Raw genomic sequence first — 24,614 nt, 5'->3', positions numbered from 1 at the left:
ATTAGAAGTACTAAAAGCTCTAAATGAAGTTTTCTGGATTTTTAACATATTGAAATATTCTCTTCTCTCTATTCAGTATTAGAACAGCACTTTTCAGTAAGCTCATTTCTAAATACTGATGGGCAACTGCAAATCCTCTCACCTCAGTCTATAAATGTTGTTTCTGACATTTTCTTGGTGCTATGTGGAGTTCTTGCCTAGTTCTACATATAGCATTAGGCTCCCCATCCTTGCCTTGTTCTCCACATCCTTAATTGGTGTTTTTTGTTTATTGGGGTGGTGTCTCCTACAGAAGCCTACAGACAAAGCCCCTAGAACTTTCTTCTGGAGGAGGAGCCGCCCCTGCCTTACAAGACCAAATGGGCAACGACAGGAGAGACTATATAAAAAAATTGAAGGAAAAACACTGCAGCTGGTTATTCGAAGGCTGAACCACATTGAAGCCATAGCAGGAGCAACAACCTACTGCCACCCCCTCATGGAATATCTAACTACACCCCCTCCCCCCCACATGTGGAAAGGTGCATGCAACACTGTAGCATTTTTATTTTCTTTGAACTTTTTTGTATCATACCCTTCTTTTCAATCAAACTTTTCAGCATCAGAGGAACAGTTTGAATTATTTTATATCGAATATGGCTGTGGTTCACTGTTTGAGATACACTATGCATAGAAACAGAGCAAGGTATATCTTAAAAGGAATTAGTGCTCATGGCAAAGGCTAAGTTCAACCCTTACCAATACAAGACGTAGCAATTGAGTGCAACTCTCATTATTATTTATTTCAAGACATTCAAATACAGTGGTACCTCTGGTTACGAACTTAATTTGTTCCAGAGGTCCGTTCTTAACGTGAAACCATTCTTAACCTGAGGTATCCCTTTAGCTAATGGGGCCTCCTGCTGCTGCTGCGCTGTCGGCAAACAATTTCTGTTCTCATCCTTGGGCAAAGTTCTTAACCTGAGGTACTACTTCCGGGTTAGCGGAATTTGTAACCCGAAGTGTTTGTAAACCAAGGTGTTTGTAACCCAAGGTACCACTGTATTACAAACAATCAAGCTAAATAAAATGTAAACAACTGAAAAAGCTAAATTCACAGATAACTTAATAATTAAACAGAAAAGGTATATATCCTGTTCGTGTATATACCGCTTTCCTTGGACATAATCATAGACAGAATAACCACTTCCTCTCAAGAAAACAGATCATGCTGAAAGTCACAGCATAACACTAAGCATAACCCTCAGTTTGGAAGGAGACTGGGAAATTTGATTTTTACCATTTCCAATCTGCCTTGTATAACATATGTAAACCAAATATATAATATGGAGTTCATTCCTCTACTTTAAGCATGTGAATAGTAAAGAAGGCACTTGCTCTTGAATAGCATTTTCTGAATAGTATTGTAACACCATTCATCCTTGTAATCATGGAATCATAGAATTGTTGGAAAGGATCTAGTCCAACCTAAGGCAAAGTTTTGTCAAACATATGTACCAGTAATTATCTGCAATGCATATGCAGTGTGAGGGCACCTTCTTACATACATACATACATTCAAATAAATGAATACAAAATAGATTATACACTTTCCTCTTTAAAATTCAAGTTAGCAGAGAAAGATTCTGTTTGATATAGTTTAGAGAGAAAAAGTTGTGTTTTCTACATCCTTCAGCTCTGACATGCTATCCATGCACGTATTTTGTTTGTACACTGATAGCAATACCCAAATGCTATTTTTAAGCTAAGAAGTGTCCCCTAATATGTAAAGCACTTTTAACTATAGAACCTTAACAGATATGAATACTCAGGTAAATGGAAAATTGAAAACAAGGGGTCTGATGTGAAATTGCAGGTTGTAAGTATTGTAAGAGCTCATTTGATTTCAAATGGACATTCCAATACTAGTTTAATATTTTAAGACTTTCCTCTATTATCATGCAGTTGCCAAACAAAATACAAAATGTGATTAGCAGGTGTCATCTGCGTCCATTCACGTATGGTAATTATAACACGCACTCCTCTTGGTTTCCTTCCAGTCCAACAATTGCTAAAAGTCATTGAGGAAACACTTTTGTCTTATCTGTGTGAAGCGGAGCAGGTACTACAGATTCAAGTCAGCACTACCAATCAGTTCAGCAGCTAAACAAAATTACAATCTCTTGGGGGTGGAAGGATTAAAGGATGCTTTTTCTTTAAGCTTTCTTGCTGTGCAAGCAGAGAATTTGGGTCTCAATGCTCCATACAGCAGAATACTCTACCAGCCTGTCTGCCACCAGCAAAAGAATATCTCTGAACTGCAGGGCTTGCTCACGTAAATGAGGTCATAGCAGTGCCCCAAGCTTACAGTAGAGCCAAAACTCAGAAGACAGCTTACTGAACAAAGGGGGGGGACAGCACCAAGAGCAGCTGGCTCCTCTAGGCTAATCAAGTTAGTTACCCAAAAATGCTACTTCATAGGAAACAGTTCATTTTCTCCTCAGAGGCATCTTCCTTGCTTAACTATATATTATAGAGAAAAGGTGGCATGAAGTGAGTTCATAGGACTTACAAAAACTGTACCTGTAGTTAAAATAAGTACATTATACTAAAAGCAATCAGAAAGCTGTGCATGGGCTGCTTAATTATACAATGTCAAAATCACAGTTTAACAGACAATATCCAAGTAAATTACTACTCAACGTGTTTTTAATAATAATAATAATAATAATAATAATAATAATAATAATAATAATAAATTTATACCCCACCCTCCGCAGCCAGTACCAGGCTCAGGATGGCTAACACCAAATATATAATACAGTACAGTAAAACACAATTGATTAAAATACAGCTTAAAATTAAAATCAGGATGAAATTAATTGGGAGCCCGCAAATCACAACCACAGGAGTAGGAAACACCATGTTTGCCAGGGCCAGCTATCCATGCTGGTCCCATATGAGCCAATAAAAAGAGCCAAGGAGTTAACTTACATACAGGGTCCCATAGAAGAGGGTCCCATCAAAAAGAGGGGGGAGGTCAGACTGGGCCCAGACTAAAGGCCGGGCACAACAGCTCCGTCTTGCAGGCCCTGTGGAAGGATGTCAAATCCCGCAGGTCCCTGGTCTCTTGCAACAGAGCGTTCCACCAGGCCGGGCCAGGGCAGAAAAGACCTTGGCCCTGGCTTAGGCCAGTCTAACCTCCTTGGGGCCCGGGACCTCCAAGGTATTATTGTTTGCGGACTGTAAGGTCCTCCACGGGGCATACCAGGAGAGGCGGTCCCATAAGTACTAGGGTCCTAGGCCATATAGAGCTTTAAAGGTTAAAACCAGCACCCTAAACCTGACCCTGTACTCCACCGGGAGCCAGTGCAGCTGGTATAGCACTGGATGAATGTGGTCCCCGGGCAAGGACCCAGACCCTATAAGGAGCCTCGCCACGGCATTCTGCTGCATTCTGGTTTGTATTTAAACTAAACAAGAACAATAAATTTTTATCTACTGTCAAGGGTTAAAAAGACTACAGTGATGGATAAATCGTATGTATAAGTGCAAGTATATAATTATGATTTTATTCAATCAAGTTGCTTCTTCTCCACGATACTGTGAGTGAGAACTAAGAGTGATTGCCCTTAGTGTTACATCTGAACCAGGGCTGGTGATTTGCCTCCCTCAGACGAACCCCAAGTGACAAAACAGTAACAAATCTTGACAGCAGCTCATTGTTTGTCTGGAGTGAGACAAGCCACAAGGTTCAGTTGCAATGCCAGGCCTAACCATTGGCAACAGCAGGGGAGGAGCGAGGCAGCTGCAATTTAGCTGCATGTATTCACATACACACTCCTTCCTGCTTAGCCACAATTGGCTTAGCATTACATGCAAACCTGGCCAATGTGAACCCTACTAGGCCTTGTACAAGAAACGGTGCTTCACCCTCCGGACTGTCTCCCAAGAACCATTCTGCAACATCTCACAATTTTGCTCACTTAGAAAAAAAGAGCTGTACAGCCCCAAACACATAAGGATTAATCAGTGACCATTTCCCCACATATTTTTATATAGAACTATTGGGATCTATTAGTTGAAATTAATGATGTGCAAACTTTACTTTAAAAATAGACGTAGAGTTATAAAAGAAAGCACCTAACCACATTATTGGGGGGGGCACGACTGAACCTCCAAACCACAGAGCGGTATTCAGCTACTATGTTCTATCAGGACAAGGAACTCTGCACAATAGCACATCCTGTCCTCTTCCCACCACCCACCTCAATTCTGCTCCAGAGGGTTGGGGAAACCTCTACAGCAGATTTAGGGAGCACACGAGAGGAAGACTCAGCGCCTCAAGAAGACAGTTGTTATCACAGAATCCAAGAGTAAGGGGATCCACAAACCTTGCCCTTTAGGGGGAGCATACACCCATCCAGGACAGGTGGAAATCAGAGCCCGTCAGGCTTTGGCTGGTGTACCCTTCATAACCTCTCCCTTGTCTTGGTTAATTCAATACCTCAGCCATTCAGTGATTCATTTGGAGAAACCTTTCTCAACCTTGGGTCCCTAGTTGGACTACAACTCCCACCATTCCTAGCAAGCATGGCCAGTGTAGTTCAAGAACATCTGAGGACTCAAAGTCAAGAAAGGAGATTGAACCACTGCTCCTTGAGTTGATGAAAATGAAAAACAGACCTGTCTATTATCAGCATATTGATGGCACTACACTCCAAACAGCTGAATTATCTGTCACAGCAGCTGCATAGGGGACAGGAATGAACCTTGTAGCACTGCATCAAAGTTTGGGAGGGGTGAGATCAGCAGTCACCCACTGCTACACTCTAGCACTGGCATGTTACAGCAGGATTGGAAGCAGTGCCTACCCTCAAACTCCCATTCATCTCAGGCAATTGTTCAAGGAGAAGCAAAATTACACTCCCTCTGGTTACGAACGGGATCCGTTCTGGAGCCCTGTTCGTAACCTGAAAGGTCCGCAACTTGAAGCACCGCGTCTGCTCATGTGTGCAACGCAATTCGGCGCTTCTGCGCATGATGTCATTTTGCGCGTCTGCGCATGCACGAACCGCCGAACCCGGAAGTAACCCATTCCGGTACTTCCGGGTTGGGCAGGTTCGTAACCCGTTACGAACGCAACACGCAGCATTCGTAACATGAGGTACGACTGTAATAATCATTCAAGGCTGCTCCCCAAGTCAAACTCAACATTGTTCCAGGGGGTTCGCCAACCTTCAGGAAGAGGCTTTTGGGTGGGGGTAGGAAAAAATGAAGTTCGCACTATGCACAAACTTCCCGCTCCCATAAAACTACCACTGAATACAAGGCAGCCATATTCACTCTGCACAGTGTTATTTATTATGTCTTGTTTAGAATCATAAAAAGTATCAAACACTATTGTGACATACTTGTACAGTAAAGACTTGTTTTGTGGCCAATTAGGGCAGGGTTAGGAAAGTCATGAAGGGGGAATTAATTACTTTGATGACAAAGGAACCTCTCACAAGCTATTTATCCTCCCCTCTCAAATTCTTTCAACAATTAACTTAAAGTAGCTTCCTCAGTATAAATGGCACTACTAAAGAGGCAAAATAACTATCACTGATATCTATTGATGGAGAAAAGGGTAAGGGAGCGATATTTAGTTATAACTTACATGCAGGCATCATTGGTAGTTTCTTTTTAAACAAAATCTTTTTTTTTATCAGCTCTCATTCCAATAGTTTTATTATCAAGTTAATTAATAGACTCCTGAGCTAATATCCAAATGCTAAGCAATGAATGGCACTGAACTATAAATGGCCCTGTCTATGCTTTTACAGCAAAATCTTATAAAGAAAATGTAATTCTATCACTTCAGTGATTTAACACAGGCTTTGTGAGGTTAATATTCTCAAGCAGTTACAGAATAAAGAACTGTTTTAATTAACCTTCTGTGATTTAAATATTGGAAAACAGAGGTTGGAAATTTAAAACAACACTATATTAGCAACAATAAGGAAATATTTTCTGGATCAAACCCAAGCCACAGACATGATTTCTAGAAACTTTAATTTAATTACCTGTCCAAAATTAATTTACACTTGAATATATTTTCAGTGCATTTTAAAGCTGAAATGCCTTTGCTAAGTATAACTTGAGAAAGGTTTTATAAATAAGTAAGTAAGTAACAGTTTCAATGTTATTTGCCTTCCAGCGGTAAATATACATTCAGACTGTAAAGGTGATGAAGAGCAATGTATCTCTAGATTACGGAAATTTAATCCAAAGAGCAGGGATCCCTCATTTTCTGTCAGATACAATGTAAATATCTCAATACACCCATATAGGAAATAAATACTGGAAGGCTTCCCCCCCCCCAATCTTCATATTTCCCACTTTATTCATAATATCATATACAGTGGTACCTCAGGTTAAGAACTTAATTTGTTTTGGAGGTCCGTTCTTAACCTGAAACTGTTCTTAACCTGAGGTACCACATTAGCTAATGGGGCCTCCCGCTGCCGCTGCGCTGCCGCCACATGATTTCTGTTCTCAACCTGAAGCAAAGTTCTTAACCTGAAGCGTTATTTCTGGGTTAGCGGAGTCTGTAACCTGAAGTGTCTGTAACCTGAAGTGTCTGTAACCCGAGGTACCACTGTATACACAATAAATTATTCTGCTAAAGTTGCAATCCTATACACTTCTGCTTACAGGTAAGGCACACTGAATTCAATGGAACTTAGTTCCAGGTAAATTGTACAGGACTGCAGCCTGAGCATCTAATTCATTCTAAAGGGCATACACTCCAACCCAAACCTTCAAGCTTCACATTCACAATGGCAATGCAAGTAAAAAATCTCCACCCAAAACTTAAGTGAATGGGCAAGTCCTCCCTAAGATTATCGGGGCTCATATATGTGCGTAGAGTCACCCTGGCTTTTACAATTGCATAGAGCTATGTGACTAGCTGGATGTGGATGGACATGGACACTTGAAAGCACATTCCACTCAAATCAATGCACCATAGACAAACTGCATCCACACTCAGTTGCCACATTTGAATGTGTTTCTGAATGCACATCCGATTTATGTGCATGGCTCCCAAATCTATGAAGTGAGAATACGGTAAGAACGGCAGTGAACATGGAACTCCTTAGCTGAATCAGGATGACTATAAACTCAAATGTGTGAAGAATCCTCACCTCCTAGTGTGCTCTAGTCCCAATGCAAATTGGTTACCTGCCCTTTAAACTGCAGTTTCCAAACTTGCTGAGTACTGAAAAGAAAGTAAGCCAAAGGTGATCTGACAAGGTGAAAATTATCATTAGGAATTTATTTAATCCCAAAAGATGTTCAATGTCTTTTGCTAAAAATCAAAACTTGCTAAAAGAAAAGAGAGAAGGGAAAGAAAGAAAGAAAGAAAGAAAGAAAGAAAGAAAGAAAGAAAGAAAGAGAAAAGAGGAGAACGACGGGTCAGGTTGCTCTAACATTTGCTTTTATATACAACATTATCTTTTTTATGTTTGCTCTTAAATGACTTTGGAAATGCAGTCAGAAGTCAGTAACCTACACAGGAAAACTCAGCTGCTGAATGCGTTTTAGAAATGCTTAGACAAACCGGTATTCATATAGTAAAAGCCTCCATCTGAGCTTTGGAATCTATGTTAATATACAGTAATATTGCATTCCTTTTACTAGAATAACTCCAACCCCCAGTGAAACACTATACATGTCTCCTCACAAGTAAGTTCCACTGAGCTCAATGCTGCTTACTCGCAGGTAAGTGTGTATATAAGACTACAGTCTAAACTTTTTTATTTTATTATGCAGATCAACTGAAAGCCAGAAAGGCTTGGTGTCCTGCAGCAGCCCACCAAATACCAAACAGAACTCTGCTTGTAGCTTACAGCTATGCATATGTAAAAAATAAAATCAAAAGGGCAGTAGGTTAAGCAGTTTTATAATAGCTTCCAATTGTAGGCCACTGCATGCAACACCCAATGCACTCTGCGACAAGTCTGACCTAATTCTAGCCTGAGCAGCACAGTGAAAATGCAGTTGCTGCTTCAGGAAAGTCTAGAAAGTTACTGATGTTTTAAAATATATTATTCAAAAACACCTGATAGTGCAACATGAAAAAAGTATCAATTCCCTAAAATAATCTGCAAATAATTAGAGTAATACGACCATCAAGTTGTTATTATTATTACTTCCAATTCGCTTTTTATTATTTCAATGAAAACAGACTTGCTAGCTGAACATTTTGGTCATTGTTCATTCCCCGAGTTGGCACGCCTCATTTAATAAGTGCAAGAAACCAAGCCTTTGGTGTCACAGGTCCAGAATTATGCAGGCACCTTCTGTTTCAACTTCTAAATGCCAGCTGAAAACTTTCACATTCCATGAGGCCTATGTAGACAATGAAGAATACAACACAGGCGGCAACCATTTTGCATGCAGTTCAAGCCTACAAGAACACATCTGCAACTTTCAAAATGTAAAAAGTTATAACCACTTAGTGGTGGCTATAACTTGAAAATCATCATTAAATTTTCAAATTAAGAATTGGGAAATGTATGGTCCAAGTTTGTATCTTGTGTTTTAAGTAAACAAAATGTGCATTTTCCATGTACGCCATCTTGAGACCCTTGGTATTCAAATGTAATAAATGTAATAAATAAATAAATACTGTATACTATTGATGTTTCCCTGGTGAATTCAAACAAACCAGAAATGCACATTCAAATTGTTTTCATATACAAAACTAGCAAGTTTGGACACATTCAGCCATTTGGACAAGTGTTCAAACCTCCCCTCTAAACTTTATATATTTGAAACTCCAATGTGAGAGGGGGAAAACATTTTGTTCCTCTATGTAGAATATTCACATTCACTCATCTATGTATTTGGGTACAGCTTTTAATTGAAGAGCACAAGCATACAACTCACTTTCTGGAATTTATGGCTGCAAAAATGTGTTTGAAAACAGGTAGGAAATGCATAGCAGTGGATAGCAACAGATTGACCTCCCTGCCACCTTACCCCACCACCTCTCCATCCTAGAATACAGCAGCAACACAACCAGATGGAGGTCGGGTGAGCAGTCCCACCATGCTGCCTGCTACTGAAAATACCTTCTCGGGGATGGAGAACCAGATGCCTCCCCTGTGCTGCTGAACTCCTTTTCCCATTAGCCCCTGTCAGAATGGTCAAGGATGAAGGGAGGTGGAATCCAACAACTTCTGGAAAACCACAAGTTCCCCATCCCTTATCGGAACATCCTTCTGAGGTTGGTGTTATTTCTTTACAGAAATAACTTTACAGAAATTCCTTTAAGAGGAAAGAACAATAAAACTTTGTAGCTTCCTTAGAAAATAGGGAGGACACTGAAATGACTTCTTTTATTAAGTTTTAATGCTATTCTTATTTAAAACAAAACATTTTTGCAACAGTGTCTGTTGTTTCACCTACACACCACACATGCAAGTTCTACAAGACCTTTGGGGAACCTGAACTTCAGCAGCTCAGTTTTGCTAGAATGCAAAAGGATACTGACTGAATTCATTTTGGTTTCACTTTTCCTGTCCGGTTGCTTCTTTTTTTCAGACTGTTCTTAAGCTGTGGTCACTTCCTGGGACTATATTGGAATATAGCCTACCATCATAGTTACCTGAACTAAGGACAACAAAATCTCTCCACTACAACCTACTTCTTGTTTGTAAGCCTAAAGTGCATAGCACGCTGAGCCACCTTTTCACCTCTCCTGAACTTGTTATTTTATAAATAAGATCCACTTTTTTATTTGGACATGAACACATAAATGCTGTCTTGTTCCTATTAACATCCATTAAAATAAATGTTTGGTTTGGATAGCATAGCTGGATATAACCACTGAATAGTAGCTAGATGGAACATTCCCGTTTTAGCACCTCTAACCTGCAACACAGAGTTGAGACTGCAATTCAATAGCCCTTTCCTAGGAGTATCCTTCAATTTCCACAGGTTCCATGTGAGTGTCTATGCTACTGTGTCAAGTCAGCAGTATACAAACTTTTAAATTGCTAAATAATAAACCCTAAAATACAATGAAATATGCAGATAATATCAGCTTTTGCTATCTGAGATTTAAAAAATCTCACTCCAACTTGCATGCTAGTCCCTCCACAACTTGAACAGACGAAGATAAGTTTTCAAAAGCCAAAATCACTACGTTTTACAGAACAGAATGCACTGTTTAAATTGCTCTCAGTCAGAGGCTCTCAGCAGGTGGATCAAAGCAAGTGGATCATCCTTGACCTAAGCGATTTCTGCCAGCTGTGACTCATTTAAGTTTACCATGTGAGAAGTAGAGAAGAGTCATCTGCTTAGGACTTGTTGTAGCTGATTTGTCTTCTAGAAACAATCCTGCTCTGTCTATGGAACTCTATAGCTGCAGCAGAATTGGCTGGATATGTGATCCTTGCTGAATATTTTATTTCATCAGACATTTTAAGCAAGGTTTGTAGTAGTAGTAGTAGTAGTAGTAGTAATATCTATATGTAACTTGTAGAAAGATGGAGAAAAGAACAGAATATATACTGCCAATCCTATTTCAAAATAAGGAAGCCCAGGAAGCTTGATTTTAATCCTGGAATATCTTACTCCTGCTAAAAATCAAGGCAAATCAGATGGTACAATTTAAAATGGAGATAGCTGGAAAAACTGGGTTAAGTTATTCAAATAGTAGCTCAAATATATCAATCTCTTACATAACATTTTGAAAATGCATCAATGTGAGATCAAGAGTTGGGCTTACCTGCTGTGTCTGGTACCGCTGTTGGGCCTGGGACAGATACTGGGCCTGGGATGGCAGATGCTGAGGTTGTGGCTGCTGGTTGTAATATGGCTGTTGGCAGTAACCGCTTACACCTTGCGGACCATACTGAGGAGGCATCTGTTAGGGGGCGGGAAACCAAACTCTTATGAATTGAGGAAATAAATAAAATTTAAGTGTGCACTCCTAATCCCATTTATACTGACAGAATCCTAACAGAGCTCAAATAATTCTTAAAACAGTCGTATACAGTGATGGTAATGTCTGTTTCAATGTGACTTCCAAATAAACAAGCCATTCTAGGAAGTGGGGAGAGGCAGAGAGAAAGAATTAATTCTAAGTGTTAAAGCATGGCTTTCCTTTACTACAACCATAACTCTATTTCAATCACCTGTTGTTCAACTTCTTCTTCAGCAATGGTTTTACAAAATCAGATTCTTCTGTCTGGAACATCCAAACAACCAATTATCAGTGTTTGCTAATGGAGCTCATAATTTGAGCAGTCCATAATCTTTACACAGCAAGGCTCAGGGTGAATTCTATGGGCTTACAAGACTAAGATCTTAACTTTAATAAAGGAACTGGATCAGGCTCCAGAAAATAATTGTCCACCCCCCTCCCTGTTCTGAAGCCTTTGCCTGCATCTTTGTATAGCCCGGAGGGCACTGGAGTGAGTTAGGGATAGACTGGCTTCTACAGAGCAGACATCCCTTGCTAGCAAACAAAACATGCATTCTAGAAGGAACTAAGTGACCAGAATGGAAAGCAAAGAAAAGGAAATGAAAATCTCTAGTGAATGTTGGAACTTATAGTGGTTGTATTTATCTTCCTCTTCACCACCTAGTTTCTGCTATGAAATCATATGTTTAACCTGCAATCCCACAAAGACATAGGATCAGAATGTTTAGTCAAAAACCATTTATACTTTTTATCAACCAACCAGTTTTTCAAATGACTAAAAGGGTACCCCTGATTATAAGACAGCTGACTTTATATTATTTTAAAGTTTACTGATTTCTGAAATAAAGGTGTTTAACATTTGTTACTTTTATATGACCATTAACATGCACGTGGCATGGCTTAACTAGCAGTTAAGGAAGTTATAAAAGATAAGAAGACTTCCTTTAAAGAGAAGAAAGCTTGCATAAATGGGGAAAAGGGGGAAGTGATTCAATAATCAAGACAGTAAAAGGCGTAAAAACTTTAGGAAGATATCAGAGCAACTGAATAAGCCTTTGCATACTCTCTTTGTATACTCCCATGGACTGCAAGAAGATCAAACCTATCCATTCATAAGGAAATCAGTCCTGAGTGTTCACTGAAAGGACTGATCCTGAAGCTGAGGCTCCAATACTTTGGCCACCTCATGAGAAGAGAAGACTCCCTGGAAAAGACCCTGGTGCTGGGAAAGATTGAGGGCACAAGGAGAAGGGGATGACAGAGGATGAGGTGGTTGGACGGTGTTCTCGAGGCTACCAACATGAGTCTGACCAAACTGCAGGAGGCAGTGAAAGACAGGCGTGCCTGGCATGCTCTGGTCCATGGGGTCACAAAGAGTCGGACACGACTGAAGGACTGAACAACAACAACATACTCTCTGCTAAAGATGTCAAGACAGATACCAGAACTCAATCATTTATTTTGGAGAGGATATACAAAGAATTAATTCCAAATGTGATATTAACTTAATCAAGAAATGATATATTCAAATTTGTGTGTGATGTCATATTACTTAGGAGGGTGAAAATCCTATCAGTGAAGAGTTCCAAAACAGCTCTCAAACTGGATAAAAGGACAATAAAATGAGAAATGGGAATCAGTATAAATAAATGTAAAATGATGCACACTGAAGAAGTATATTCCAGCCTCATTTATGCGCTGAGGAGATACCAATTGTTAGTGGCTTTCCATGAGAGAGATTTTTCAGTTGTAGTGGATAACTCGGTGAAAAGACCAATTCAGCACGTGGCAGCAGCAAAAAGGCAAATTCTGTGTTAGAGATACTGTAGTTGGTTAAGGGTCTTATGCATGTTTCATTACTGCAAAGTATGCAATAGCTTCCCCTGTTCCATTTTTTACTTTCTCACCCTCACTCCTCCAAAAAAGCAGATTGGCCAATAGTTATGTTTAAAATAAATGCAAACATTAGTTTCAGTAAACCCACTGTTACCCCGGAAGTCTGGTTATAGATTGCAAAATTTATTGTGTATGGTAAAACTTCGTTATATACACACAGTTTGTAAGATGTAATCACCTCTATCACATGAGAATAACCTCTGAATAACCACATGCAGTCCTCCACTTCCAAGCCAGAAGAAAGGAAGAATAAATGGATGATGAATGAATGAAGTGTACAGAGGTTTGAGGAAGACAAAGAATAGATGGTGGAAGGGAGGACAGAGGCAGAGGAATGTCTGACCCACTTTGTTCTGACCACCACTCTACTGTTCGCGACTACATTCTGTCAAGGAAATGTGAACCCAAAAGGTTGTTCAGCCCCTGACCTATATGTTTTGAATGATTTAACAAAGTCCATGACTTAATTATTAGATGCATTTGTAATAAAATATGCATAAATATGCAAGTACTGTTTAGACACATACAAAATGAAATGTTCAAGATATGACAACTACATAATGTGAAATGTTGCCAAATCAACGTAAATGTTGTATTTGCAGACTATTCAGCTGTGCAACAAACACAATATACCAGTATCATTTTTGCAGATATCTGTAATGTGGAACAGCAGTTTCATTTTTGTGTCATCATATTTTTGATGTACTGAGATTTTGAATAAGTTCGCTAGTCTTCACAGTGAGAGCCAAATAAATAAGTCTACTACAACAAAGCAGTCAATCATTTCTAAGAAAATGTAATCTCCCCTTCCATGAAAACACAACACGATTTCATTGTCATGAACTGATAAAAACTGTCTGCCACAAACACTAGATGTCATTATAAACTGTTTCCTTTTCTGATGGAAATAAACCTAATACATGTTCATGTGCGCAAACACAAATATATCTATGTTTAAAATATGGCTGATTCCAGTTGAGCTTAAAAATTGAGTTTCCTCTTTAGAATATGTAATTAATTCTATCCTGCACTTTTGATCCTCCCAGAACTGATATGCAACCAGCAAGAATTGTTCTGATACACAGTCATGTTTACTCTTTTCTTTACCCAATAGTCTGAAGCTTGTGAAGTTACTTTGAACTGCAACCTTCAATACGGCAGACTCTCATATATAAATCAACTCTCCTCATATGAACCAACCTAGACCCTGCGATCATCATCTGAGGCCCTTCTTCAGTGCCTCCCCCACAAGAGGTCTAGAGGGTGGAAACACAAGAATGGGCCTTTTCTGCAGTGGCTCCCTGCTTATGGAATGTTGTCCCCAGGGAACCTGGCGCCTTCACTACATATCTTTAGGTGCCCAACAAAAACATTCCTCTTCTCCAGGCCTTTGGCTAATTGAACAATTCTATGGCCTTTTAAACCAAGGGGGAGAATTGTTTTTGTTTGTTACTACGCTATGTATTTTTGTGTTTTTATATTGTAAACCACCCTGTGGTCTTTTGGGCAGTACAGAAAATTAACTAATTAATAACAACCAATCAATAGTTATTAACAAATACCCTGTCTTGCAATTAAAAAAATGATCACGGTGGCTCAAAAATCTTCAGTTAAAACAGCATAAACAAATTGTACTTACAGTAATCAAAAATAGAAGCCTTCTCTCCATTGGAGGGGAGGCTGTTTAATAGCATGATTAAGCAAAGAGGAGTGGGTGGCTCATTTAATAAAAAAAGAAATCAGATAAAATGCCTTTGCAGTGGGGGCAGTCCCTGCAAATGCCATTGTTGTTGTTGTTGTTGTTGTTGTTGTTGTTGTTGTTGACTTGTGTACTGAATATTCCACCTATTGCTCCAGTTCTATTAAGACCAGAAGGCTGGTGTTCTTCTCCCTATTCGCTCTAAAAGGGTGACACTGGTAAAGGGCCTGAGGTACAGCCTTCTCAGCCAATGCCCCTTAGGCAAAAAAAGGTCCATATTTTCCACCAGGTTTTTATTAAACAACAATTGATTATTCAATGTTATTCTGACTGTTGCTATTTATGTCTGGTTTGGTTTTATTTCGTGGGTTTAGAACTGCTAATTATTCCCCCTTTTTAGCTGGTCTGGGCTTCTAAATAGAAATAAGAAGTGAGGTTAACAGTTTATGAATAAATAAAATAAACTGCAAATAAACTGCAATTTTATTTATATTTCAATAGTTTTGTTTGTTTTCTCTCTCTATCCCCACTGCCTGCACTTTTTTAACTGCTAGAAACAGTTGCGCTCAGACGCTTGAGAGGTGGCCTAGAGAAGGCATTAAGAGACTGAGCTGTAAATCAGGAAGTTCCCAGTTTGAATTTTGACTCTGCTTGAACATATTGCTGGCATCTCCCCATTTGCCTCATGTAGGCTGACTTGCATTGTAAAAATAACAAGGTAGTGTACAAAATAAAGCCAATGCACTTAAAGAACAGATATCCCACACAGTCAGTACTAAGAATCAGTGCCTGGGGGTGTCCGTATGAACGGGTAATAAAATAATAGTGATCTGCATTACAATATTGTTGTAAGGATTGCAACAAGATATTGAATGTGACATACTTTCAACATTTGAAAGTGCTGTATTATTCAGCTATTTGCCTATCTCACTTCAACAGTCATTATTAATAGGATCTTATTTAGTATTACCAATATCTATATACTACTCTTATCTTCATTTTCTTAAAATAATATGAACAGAAAAAAATGACACTATATCTAATAAAGCGGCTAGCTAATATTAGACTATTTGTTCTCTTTTAAAGCTATATCTAGCCCCAAAGATACTACCTTCAATAAAGGTAATCTATAAATCTATTATTATTCTCTTCAGAAAACAGCAATTAAGGCCCAATAAAGAGCATTTCCTGAGGATGAATGACAAATTGCCCTTAGTTACTTACAGTCATTGGTTATCAAGTCCTCCCAGATGTTTATTGAATCTAATAAAGTTACCTGCATCTTCATTATTATTACATTAAAAACATTTCTCCTTAGAAACTGAATGCTTTTCTGAGTCAAAATAAGATTTGGGTATAAATTTAAATCTCTGAAAATCAAAGAACCTGGAGGAATGATCTTATCTTTTTTTCTAATTTATATTTAATTTTTTTCAACAGAATCCTAAAAAAACACTCTTAATTAAGAGGCTTAGTTGGGAGGAAGAAGAAGAAGAAGAGTTTGGATTTGATATCCCGCTTTTCACTACCCAAAGGAGTCTCAAAGCGGCTAACATTCTCCTTTCCCTTCCTCCCCCACAACAAACACTCTGTGAGGTGAGTGAGGCTGAGAGACTTCAGAGAAGTGTGACTGGCCCAAGGTCACCCAGCAGCTGCATGTGGAGGAGTGGAGACACGAACCCAGTTCCCCAGATTACAAGTCTACGGCTCTTAACCACTACACCAGACTGGCTCCTTGAAGCTACAACTATTTTTGTGAGGGGAAAAGGTTTGCAATTAATCCAGGAATTAATACATACTTCCACTTCTTTTCCCCTACTCATGGGAAGCAAACTATTAATTCTCCTGTCTGGATTTTGTTCTAGAACTTCATCTGGCACTTCCGATATTTTCTACACAGATAAAGGTACAAGCAGCAGGTATCAATCAGTTGAGAAGGAATATGGCAGCACTAACCTCTGCTGCTTTCTGTAATACAGGCATCGATGCAGCTATGAACACCAGAAGCTGCGTTATAATCAGTCAGACCATTGGTCTACCTAGCTCAGTATTGTCCACAATGATTGGCAATGGCTCTCTAGGGTTTGAGGCAGCAGATACTTCCAGCCCCACCTGGAGATGCCTGGAATCAAATCTGGGAAAGCAATCCGCTCCCACCACCGCCCCCAGTTAGCACTGAATGTTAGAAGTATCCAGGAAAGAATGCCAGCTGTCTCTAGAATTGAAATAGGTAATGTGCTGCATCAAATATTGTTCACAAACACTTCCTGGTTAAAGTCACAAGAAGCATGCAAAGATTACAGTGGAACCTCTACTTACGGACGTAATCAGTTCCGGAGGTCCGTCCGTAAGTTGATCCGGGTCACTGGAAGAAGCGCCGTTGTGTGCAGGTGCATTTGGTGGCAGCACACTTCTGCGCATGTGCAGATGGCAGAATCCGCTTCTGCGCATGTGCGAATCGTGGCAAACCAGGTATTTACTTCCAGGTTTGCCGCAGTCGCAACTTGGATTGGGTCCAAGTAGAGGCAGTCATAAGTAGAGGTTCTACTGTACTTCTCACATTTTTGAGAAACTTCAAAATACTGAGAACTGGAACAACTAATTCAAATGGCAACTCTGTTAAAAATAAATTTAAAATTGCATTTTTTGATTCCATTCAGCATACACCCCCATCCCAGAATAGATCTGTCCAAGTAGGAAAATAAAAAACAGGGAAGTTTGTATATGAAAAACAACACACATTGTAAGCTCGAAAGTAGAAAGTTGGAGATGGGTGGGAGGACTTTCTCTTCTTTGACCCTAACTCTCTTCCCTTCTTCAAGTCCTTTTGCCAGAAATCACTTCACTGTTCTACGAACAGAATTCAAATGTCGGGACAGAGGGGACCATAAACGCATCTGATGCAAAAGATGAATGCACATTGAACTTTTTTTTTTAATGTTACACATAACTGTGGGGCTTTGTTCACTTACAAAGCAACAATGTAATGAATTTAAATTAGCTAGCTTGAGGAATAGCAATATAAACATAGTGTATGTGAAAAAACCTGTCTGCTTTTGTTTAGTTACTTGGTAAAATTATAAATATTCTTTTCACCCATGCATCTACTCTATGTACCACAGGATCCTCCCCATTCAGCATACAAAATGTTGCTCATCTTGTTTGTGGTTCTTCTTTTTAATACATGCATTGGCTAAGCACTTGGAATATGCACTTGCACTCAAAATAAAAGGTTTCATTCTCAATTACAGCCAGTGTTGAACTATCTTATAAGTGTACACAAAAATTAACACTCAAGTGTATAATTGTAGTTTTATGCTCAACTGCCCAATTATGCACTTTAAAGCACATTCAAAGGAGCCATTGAGGGCATTCAATACCTCAGATCCATAAAGTCTACAGAGTACCTTCTAACAAGACAGCTGCATAAAGAGGAATATTCCAAGCTATAAAACAAACAAAATGATAAGTTTCATTCAAACAAACATGAAACTGAAGGAAAGGAGATTTCATAATGCTAGCAAGTAAGGAACTAGATCTGCAGGAGTTTGTGAGAAGAAGTCTCTTTAACAATAACAGTAACTAAACTATTTATTATTATTATTATTATTATTATTATTATTATTATTATTATTATTATTATTATTATTATTATTATTATACACCGCCCATCTGGCTGGGTTTCCCCAGCCACTCTGGGCAGCTAACAGCACATTAAAAATTGTAAAACATTAGACATTAAAAAATTCACGATGCAGGGTTGCCTTCAGATGACTTTCACCCCAGCACCTAAAAAGCTAAGGTACAATATAGATTTCCTGTGCATAAAGGTCTCCTTCTGTGAATAGAATGCACTACCTTGGCTAACCCACAATTTCTCCAAATATTTATAGAGGTCATCATCATTTAGAACCACTATTACTTCCAACATGAGGAACATACAACACCTTTCAAATTACCTCTTTTCCTATAATTTATGCAGTCTTCCTAAACACCGCAAACACAGCGAGACAGTGTCAATACGTTTTAGAAGTGATACCTTGAAATATATTACATTTTCACAGGATGAAAATACCACTTAAAGAACTCCCCCCTAGGAAAACCTCCGTAACAGATGATCTGTGTTAGGGTTCTGCGCAAAGATTCAGACAACAACTTAAAGAAAAATGCTATTACCTCACTAAATCTGGGCATGAGGCCTGAAGGTAGTGGGATCAGGGAGTTCATGGAACTTGGCTGTGCCAATGCACCCACAAAGTCTTGACCTTGCTGTCATCCTGCCCCATGCTAGTAAGGAGTAGTAATGCTGCTGTCAGGATGACAGCAACAGGTCACTGCCCCACACCAACCACTACAGGTCACTTTTGAAGATTAGCAGAAAAGTATTAAAGGAGACAACCTGTCCATCAAGGAACCCGGGAACAGCAACCCGGACCACCAAAGCAGGAAACCTCAGCCCCCCTCTAGCTGCCCAAAACCCATGTTCTTCACTGGGAAAGTCTTCAGGACCTGTGCCGCATGTGAGAACAGGTTATCTGCTAGGAAAGTGTCCAAGTCCTGTAAAATCTGTATCCAACCAATTGCCTTGCCTTAACTTGGGTGACCAGACTGAAACTTGGCAAGGTCCAGCATGGATCCTTGCCATCAATGACCACTGCCTGTTTGCTCTTGTGCTTGTCCTGACCCCACTCCTGGTGAACTCTGCCCAGCCAATACAGGACAGCTTGTGCCTGACATTTTCCACAACCAAATCATGCAACATACAAATTTATTTCTTTATTTAAAGCATTTGTAGGACTTCCCACAACATAAAGTTCTCTGCGTGACTTACAAAAATCATAAAGCAAACATACTAGCCTTTATCAGCTTTAAGAGACCAGGGACAAAAGTTTCATGAAGTTTCAAATCCCAGCACATCCCTCAGAATATGACAATATCCAATATTATATACAATGGTACCTAGGGTTACAAACACCTAGGATTACAAACACTTTGGGTTACAGACTCTGCTAACCCGGAAGTAGTACCTCAGGTTAAGAACTTTACCTCAGGATGAGAACAGAAATTGCGTGCCACCGACGCGGCAGCAGCGGGAGGCCCCATTAGCTAAAGTGGTACCTCAGGTTAAGAACGGACCTACAGAACGAATTAAGTTCGTAACCAGAGGTACCATTGTACTATGAAGATCTTGCTCACAGTTTTCTTTCTTTCTGAAGTGTTACACTTGGAGGAGCTTAGTGTCAGGTTGCAGTCAGACATCTGGATAAACCACGTTTGGTCAAGACAGGAAAAAGCCATAGCAAGCCTCAGGCTTACTTGCTGCCCCCACCTCTGCAACCATGAGTACCGTAACTGTAGCTTCTCATTTTGTCCAAGGCTCAATCAACTGTGATTAATTAAACTGTGTCTTGTTTGAAACAAGGCAAGCTCAAACAACAGTTTAGAGTTCAGACACAACACACTCAACTGTGGTCAATGAAAAATGGAAGCAAGAGGAAGGAGGAGGAGTTTGGATTTGATATCCCGCTTTTCACTACCTGAAGGAGTCTCAAAGCGGCTAACATTCTCCTTTCCCTTCCTCCCCCACAACAAACACTCTGTGAGGTGAGTGGGGCTGAGAGACTTCAGAGAAGTGTGACTAGCCCAAGGTCACCCAGCAGCTGCATGTGGAGGAGCGGGGATGCGAACCCGGTTCACCAGATTACGAGTCCACCGCTCTTAACCACTACACCACACTGGCAAAAGCATCTGATCTCCTCCACAAAGCTGCACTAGGGAAAATGCAACTGGGTGAGATCACACTTCACTGTGGCTCATTTCCACAACAATATACAGTGCTCTTTTCAACTATGAATGATTTATCATGTAAGAGTTTTTAGATCTTTAAAAATTAATTTTTACTATTTTTTATGAAGGAGGTGGGGAACAGTTCACTCCTTCACTGACTTGTATATGAGTAATCCTTTTAAATGGAGTAATTTCATAAGTTCCGCTGCCATTTAGTCAAGTGATGGGAAGTCAATGGAGATACATGCACATGTAGACCGTCTCCAGACCATATGTTAGATATTTTCCCTACAAGGAAAAGCAACAATCATAGCAGCCAACTCCTGGGAGCCAAGATCCCTTCAGCCGCCCCAGTAAAGTATTTGAGTGCCCCCCCAATAATAACAATAATAATTTATTATTTCTACCCTGCCCATCTGGCTGGGTTTCCCCAGCCACTCTGGGCGGCTTTCAACAGAACATTAAAAACAGAATAAAACTTAAAACATTAAAAACTTCCCTAAACAGGGCTGCCTACTCAAGTTGGTGGGCACTGCCATTCAAATTGTGTGCCCATATTTTATTCAACCTGACACCCCTGGCAACAATTAAGATTCCCTGTGGTTTATTCTCAGTCTTCAAAACTGTTCTGATTGCTTCCATGTCCTATCATAAAAAATTGCTTATTTTTCAAAAGAAATTAAAAAATGCACACAGGTTTCATCCATTGCCCTCAGCTAAAGATTCTTACACACAGAATTGTTCTGTAGGCCATAGGTGTGCACACAAATATCCTCCACTGAACAGATGGTTAAGCACTGCCAGCTTTGTCAGCTTTTGGAGAAATCAGGAGGTACACATATACCAAACAGTGCCTGCCATCTCATTCAGTGTCAAAGCACCCCACATATACCACAGGTGTTATTAAATTTGTATAAACACACAAAGATTGGAAGTCGTCCTAAACCAGGTCAGACTGTTGATCTATTTTGTCTAGTATTGTCTATGCTAATGGGCAGCAGATCTTTCCCACAACCTGCTACCTGGAGATGCTGCATTTTGAACCTGTGACCTTCTGTATACAAAATATATGCTCCACCCTTGAGCTATGGTCCTCCCCCAAAGATTCAGCATTCTTCATCATATATATACACAGTGCTTGACCACAAGATCTGCATGCGTAGCCTTAACTTTGTACCCTTGGGCAGTAGACTTGGTCATACATGTTTGTCAATACAGCTTCATTAATTTTAACAGTTCAGGTGCCTCTCTGAATATTAATCACGTTTTCTTTTCTCTAAGAATCACAAAAGGTGAGTAATTGCAATGAGCAATGTTCTGTCATATTTCACATAATGAACACAATTGTATGAGAGAGAGAGAGAGAGAGAGAGAGAGAGAGAGAGAGAGAGAGAGATTGAGAAATAGTTATATTATGTACACACAGAATCAAATGACACATACTAATAGTTAATTAAGCAACTACCTATTACAATGACAGCATTTACACAACTCAGCAGAAAACAGGAGAGTGTCCATTGGTATTCTTAAATAACAGAGGGAAGGAAGAAACAGTTCTGTTGGAATTGCTATCTATTTTGGAGGAAACCACTTGCCCATCTACCCTTCTGGCCAGAGGTTTAATAGCTATCTATTATTATGAAGAACGTAAGAGGAAGGGAGTGATTCAATCAGTTCCTATATAACCCCAGCTGCCAAACTGGATGCGCCAAAGAGGAGTGTTAGGGAATTTTATAAATATAACCTCTGCTGAGACTGCAATGTCAGCTTTGCAACCTTCTGGCTGGGACATGTGTTGTGAATGCTGAGCCAGTGAGGCTAAAAAGAATAAAAGCATAGAAAATAATCAGGCCAGACTTCTGAACCAACCATGCAACCTCATTCTATGCATATTTACTTGAAAATCTGAGTTTTGTAAAACTTATTTGCAAGAAAACATGCAAAAGATTGCAGTTCAGCTTATCAGAGACAAACAAAAGCTAAATCTGCAAAACAAACCTGTGTGACTAGGATATTTATTGATAAACTGAAGTTGCCTCAAAATACCACAATCTCAGAAAGCATTTAAGGCACACTATAGCAATGTTGAGAAATGTTCTCTTTTTTAAACTAAAGCTTGGCATTTTATGCAGAATATATTCCTTAGCTTAGCATTTTGTACATGGTGTGCTTTTCAGTTCTAAAATCATCTAAAATCTCTCTCCTCCAGAGGCCAGTTCTTGAAGTAGTGGCCTGTACACTTTTCTTAATAAAGGCAAGTAAGGTTTTGCCCATGAAAGAACTGAACGATGTGCTCATTTTTAGCTGCTTGGATGTATCCATCTTTATATGGTCTCTGTTATTACTACTCCATGTATTTTTACTGATAAAGACAATTATCTGTAGTTCAGTCAAACCAAGTTCAAAAAACATGATCACTGCACTTGACTGTTGTTGTTCATTGGGCTGAATGTAGCTAAAGCACAAAATGTAAACCTTTGGTTGTGATCCTTTTATTGTGTATGGGGAACCGCCAGGTGTTCTCATACTACATTTCTCATTATCTCTGACCAATGGCAATGCTTGCTAAGGCTAATTGGAATTTTAGTTCAGCAACATCTGGAGGACCAAGGGTCACCCCCCCCAACCTGCTTAATATAATTATGCATGCATAAAGTTTAGAACAGTGAGTGAAGCTCAGACAGGCCCTAGGACTTATTCTCACATCCCCATAATCTAAAATATAACCTGCCCTACTCTTTCCCAGCCCTTGAATTTGTATCAGAAAAAGCAAAGTCATTAGACACGGGAAGAGCAAGCTGTTAGGGCAACAACAAGTTGGCGTGCTGAAGCGCAGCAGTCAGGGTGAGATAAGCCAAGGTCAAACAGTCCAGGTCAGAAACCAGCCGAAGTCAGGTATCAGTACTGGGGTCAGGAGAAGCCGAAGTCAGCGACAGTCCAAGTCAGGAACAAACCAAGTCGATCAGGAACAAGTCAGGAGTCAGGAACAACCAGAAACACAGGAACAAGACGAGCAAAAGCAACCACGCGCCCAGCACAACGGTTGCAGAAGCTGTAGAGTGGGCGAGTCGGCTACCTTATGAAGCTGGTTCACTCTCACGCTTCCTATGAGCTACAGCTGTGGCGTTCCACAGCTGAGAAGGGAGGAGGAGAGGGGATCGGCTGATTCCTGTCCTGGCTGGGACCTGCTTCTGGCCCCACTTCTTCCTCTAGCTCTGGTCTTGCCTCCTCCTCCTTGTCAGATTCCTCCTCCTCTGAGGAGTGCCGCCACCAGTCCCCCCATGTACAAACTCCTCAGATTCCTCTGTGGGTGCTGCCCTGTCAGGGGGGGCTTGCCACCACTCCTCCTCATCTGACTCGACCCTGACACAAGCTAGTTAGCGTTGGGCTAATTCTTGCCATCCACGGGGCCCAAAATATTTGTTAAGAGATCTGACTGCTATCAAATATGCTCATAGCAATGCACAGATTTGCACCAATGCTGTTATGAGCAAAAGTATAACAACAGAGGAATTATTTTTATAAGCAATGACCCAACATAAAACCTTTTTGTTCACACTCTGTTACCTGTATTAAACTTTGAAGAAGTTTAGAACACCCCCAGAAACATATTTGGAATACACTCTCCCAGCTGCAATGTTCACCGCAGCAGCACTCACTTGAGGGTCACTGCACACTTGACTGACTTACTTTTTTTAAAAAAATATATATGATATGCTGCTTAACTACAACCACCTCTAAGTAGCATACAAGTAATAAAACACAGAAAAGATAAAATCAGACTTCAATTAAAATGCCTGTTGGGATAAAAAAAAAGTCTGCAGTAGGTGCTGGAAGTTGGGTGTTGGCTAGAAATGTGGAAGATTTTGGGGGAGAGGAAGAAGTGAATGGCCAAGGAAGGGTTAACCCAGGCATAGGCAAACTCGGCCCTCCAGATGTTTTGGGACTACAACTCCCATCATCCCTGACCACTGGTCCTGTTAGCTAGGAGTGGTGGGAGTAGTCCAAAAACATCTGAAGGGCCGAGTTTGCCTATGCCTGGGTTAAGCACTCAGTTCCCTTCTCTGAGGCACCTTACCACTGAAGGCATTCCACAAGTGGAAGATACCATCTCAGCTTTAATACAAATGGCTGCTATATAAAGTGTCTGCGCCTCAGATTTCAATTTACTATTTAACATGGTACTGACATACATGTCAATACCATTTTGTATGAAAAATGGAAATTAAACCTGCTTATAGCAAGCACATAAAACAATCACATATATTCATC

At 40.0% G+C, this 24,614-nt stretch overlaps 1 protein-coding gene across 8 annotated transcripts in view; it reads right to left on the bottom strand.

Annotated features, from left to right (window-relative positions):
* ARID1B (AT-rich interaction domain 1B) overlaps positions 1-24,614 on the bottom strand; it is a 440,842-nt gene that overhangs the window by 349,420 nt on the left and 66,808 nt on the right. For all 8 annotated transcript variants that reach the window (XM_033144054.1, XM_033144053.1, XM_033144061.1 and 5 more), the window contains exon 3: positions 10,763-10,900. In XM_033144054.1, the coding sequence (XP_032999945.1) occupies positions 10,763-10,900 (138 nt within the window). The remainder of the gene's footprint in view (positions 1-10,762; positions 10,901-24,614) is intronic.

The sequence above is a fragment of the Lacerta agilis genome, chromosome 3 (assembly GCF_009819535.1).
Source record: "Lacerta agilis isolate rLacAgi1 chromosome 3, rLacAgi1.pri, whole genome shotgun sequence".
NCBI lineage: Eukaryota > Metazoa > Chordata > Lepidosauria > Squamata > Lacertidae > Lacerta > Lacerta agilis.
Note: the sequence above shows the minus strand (reverse complement) of the source record. Positions and strands in the feature narration are given on the sequence as shown.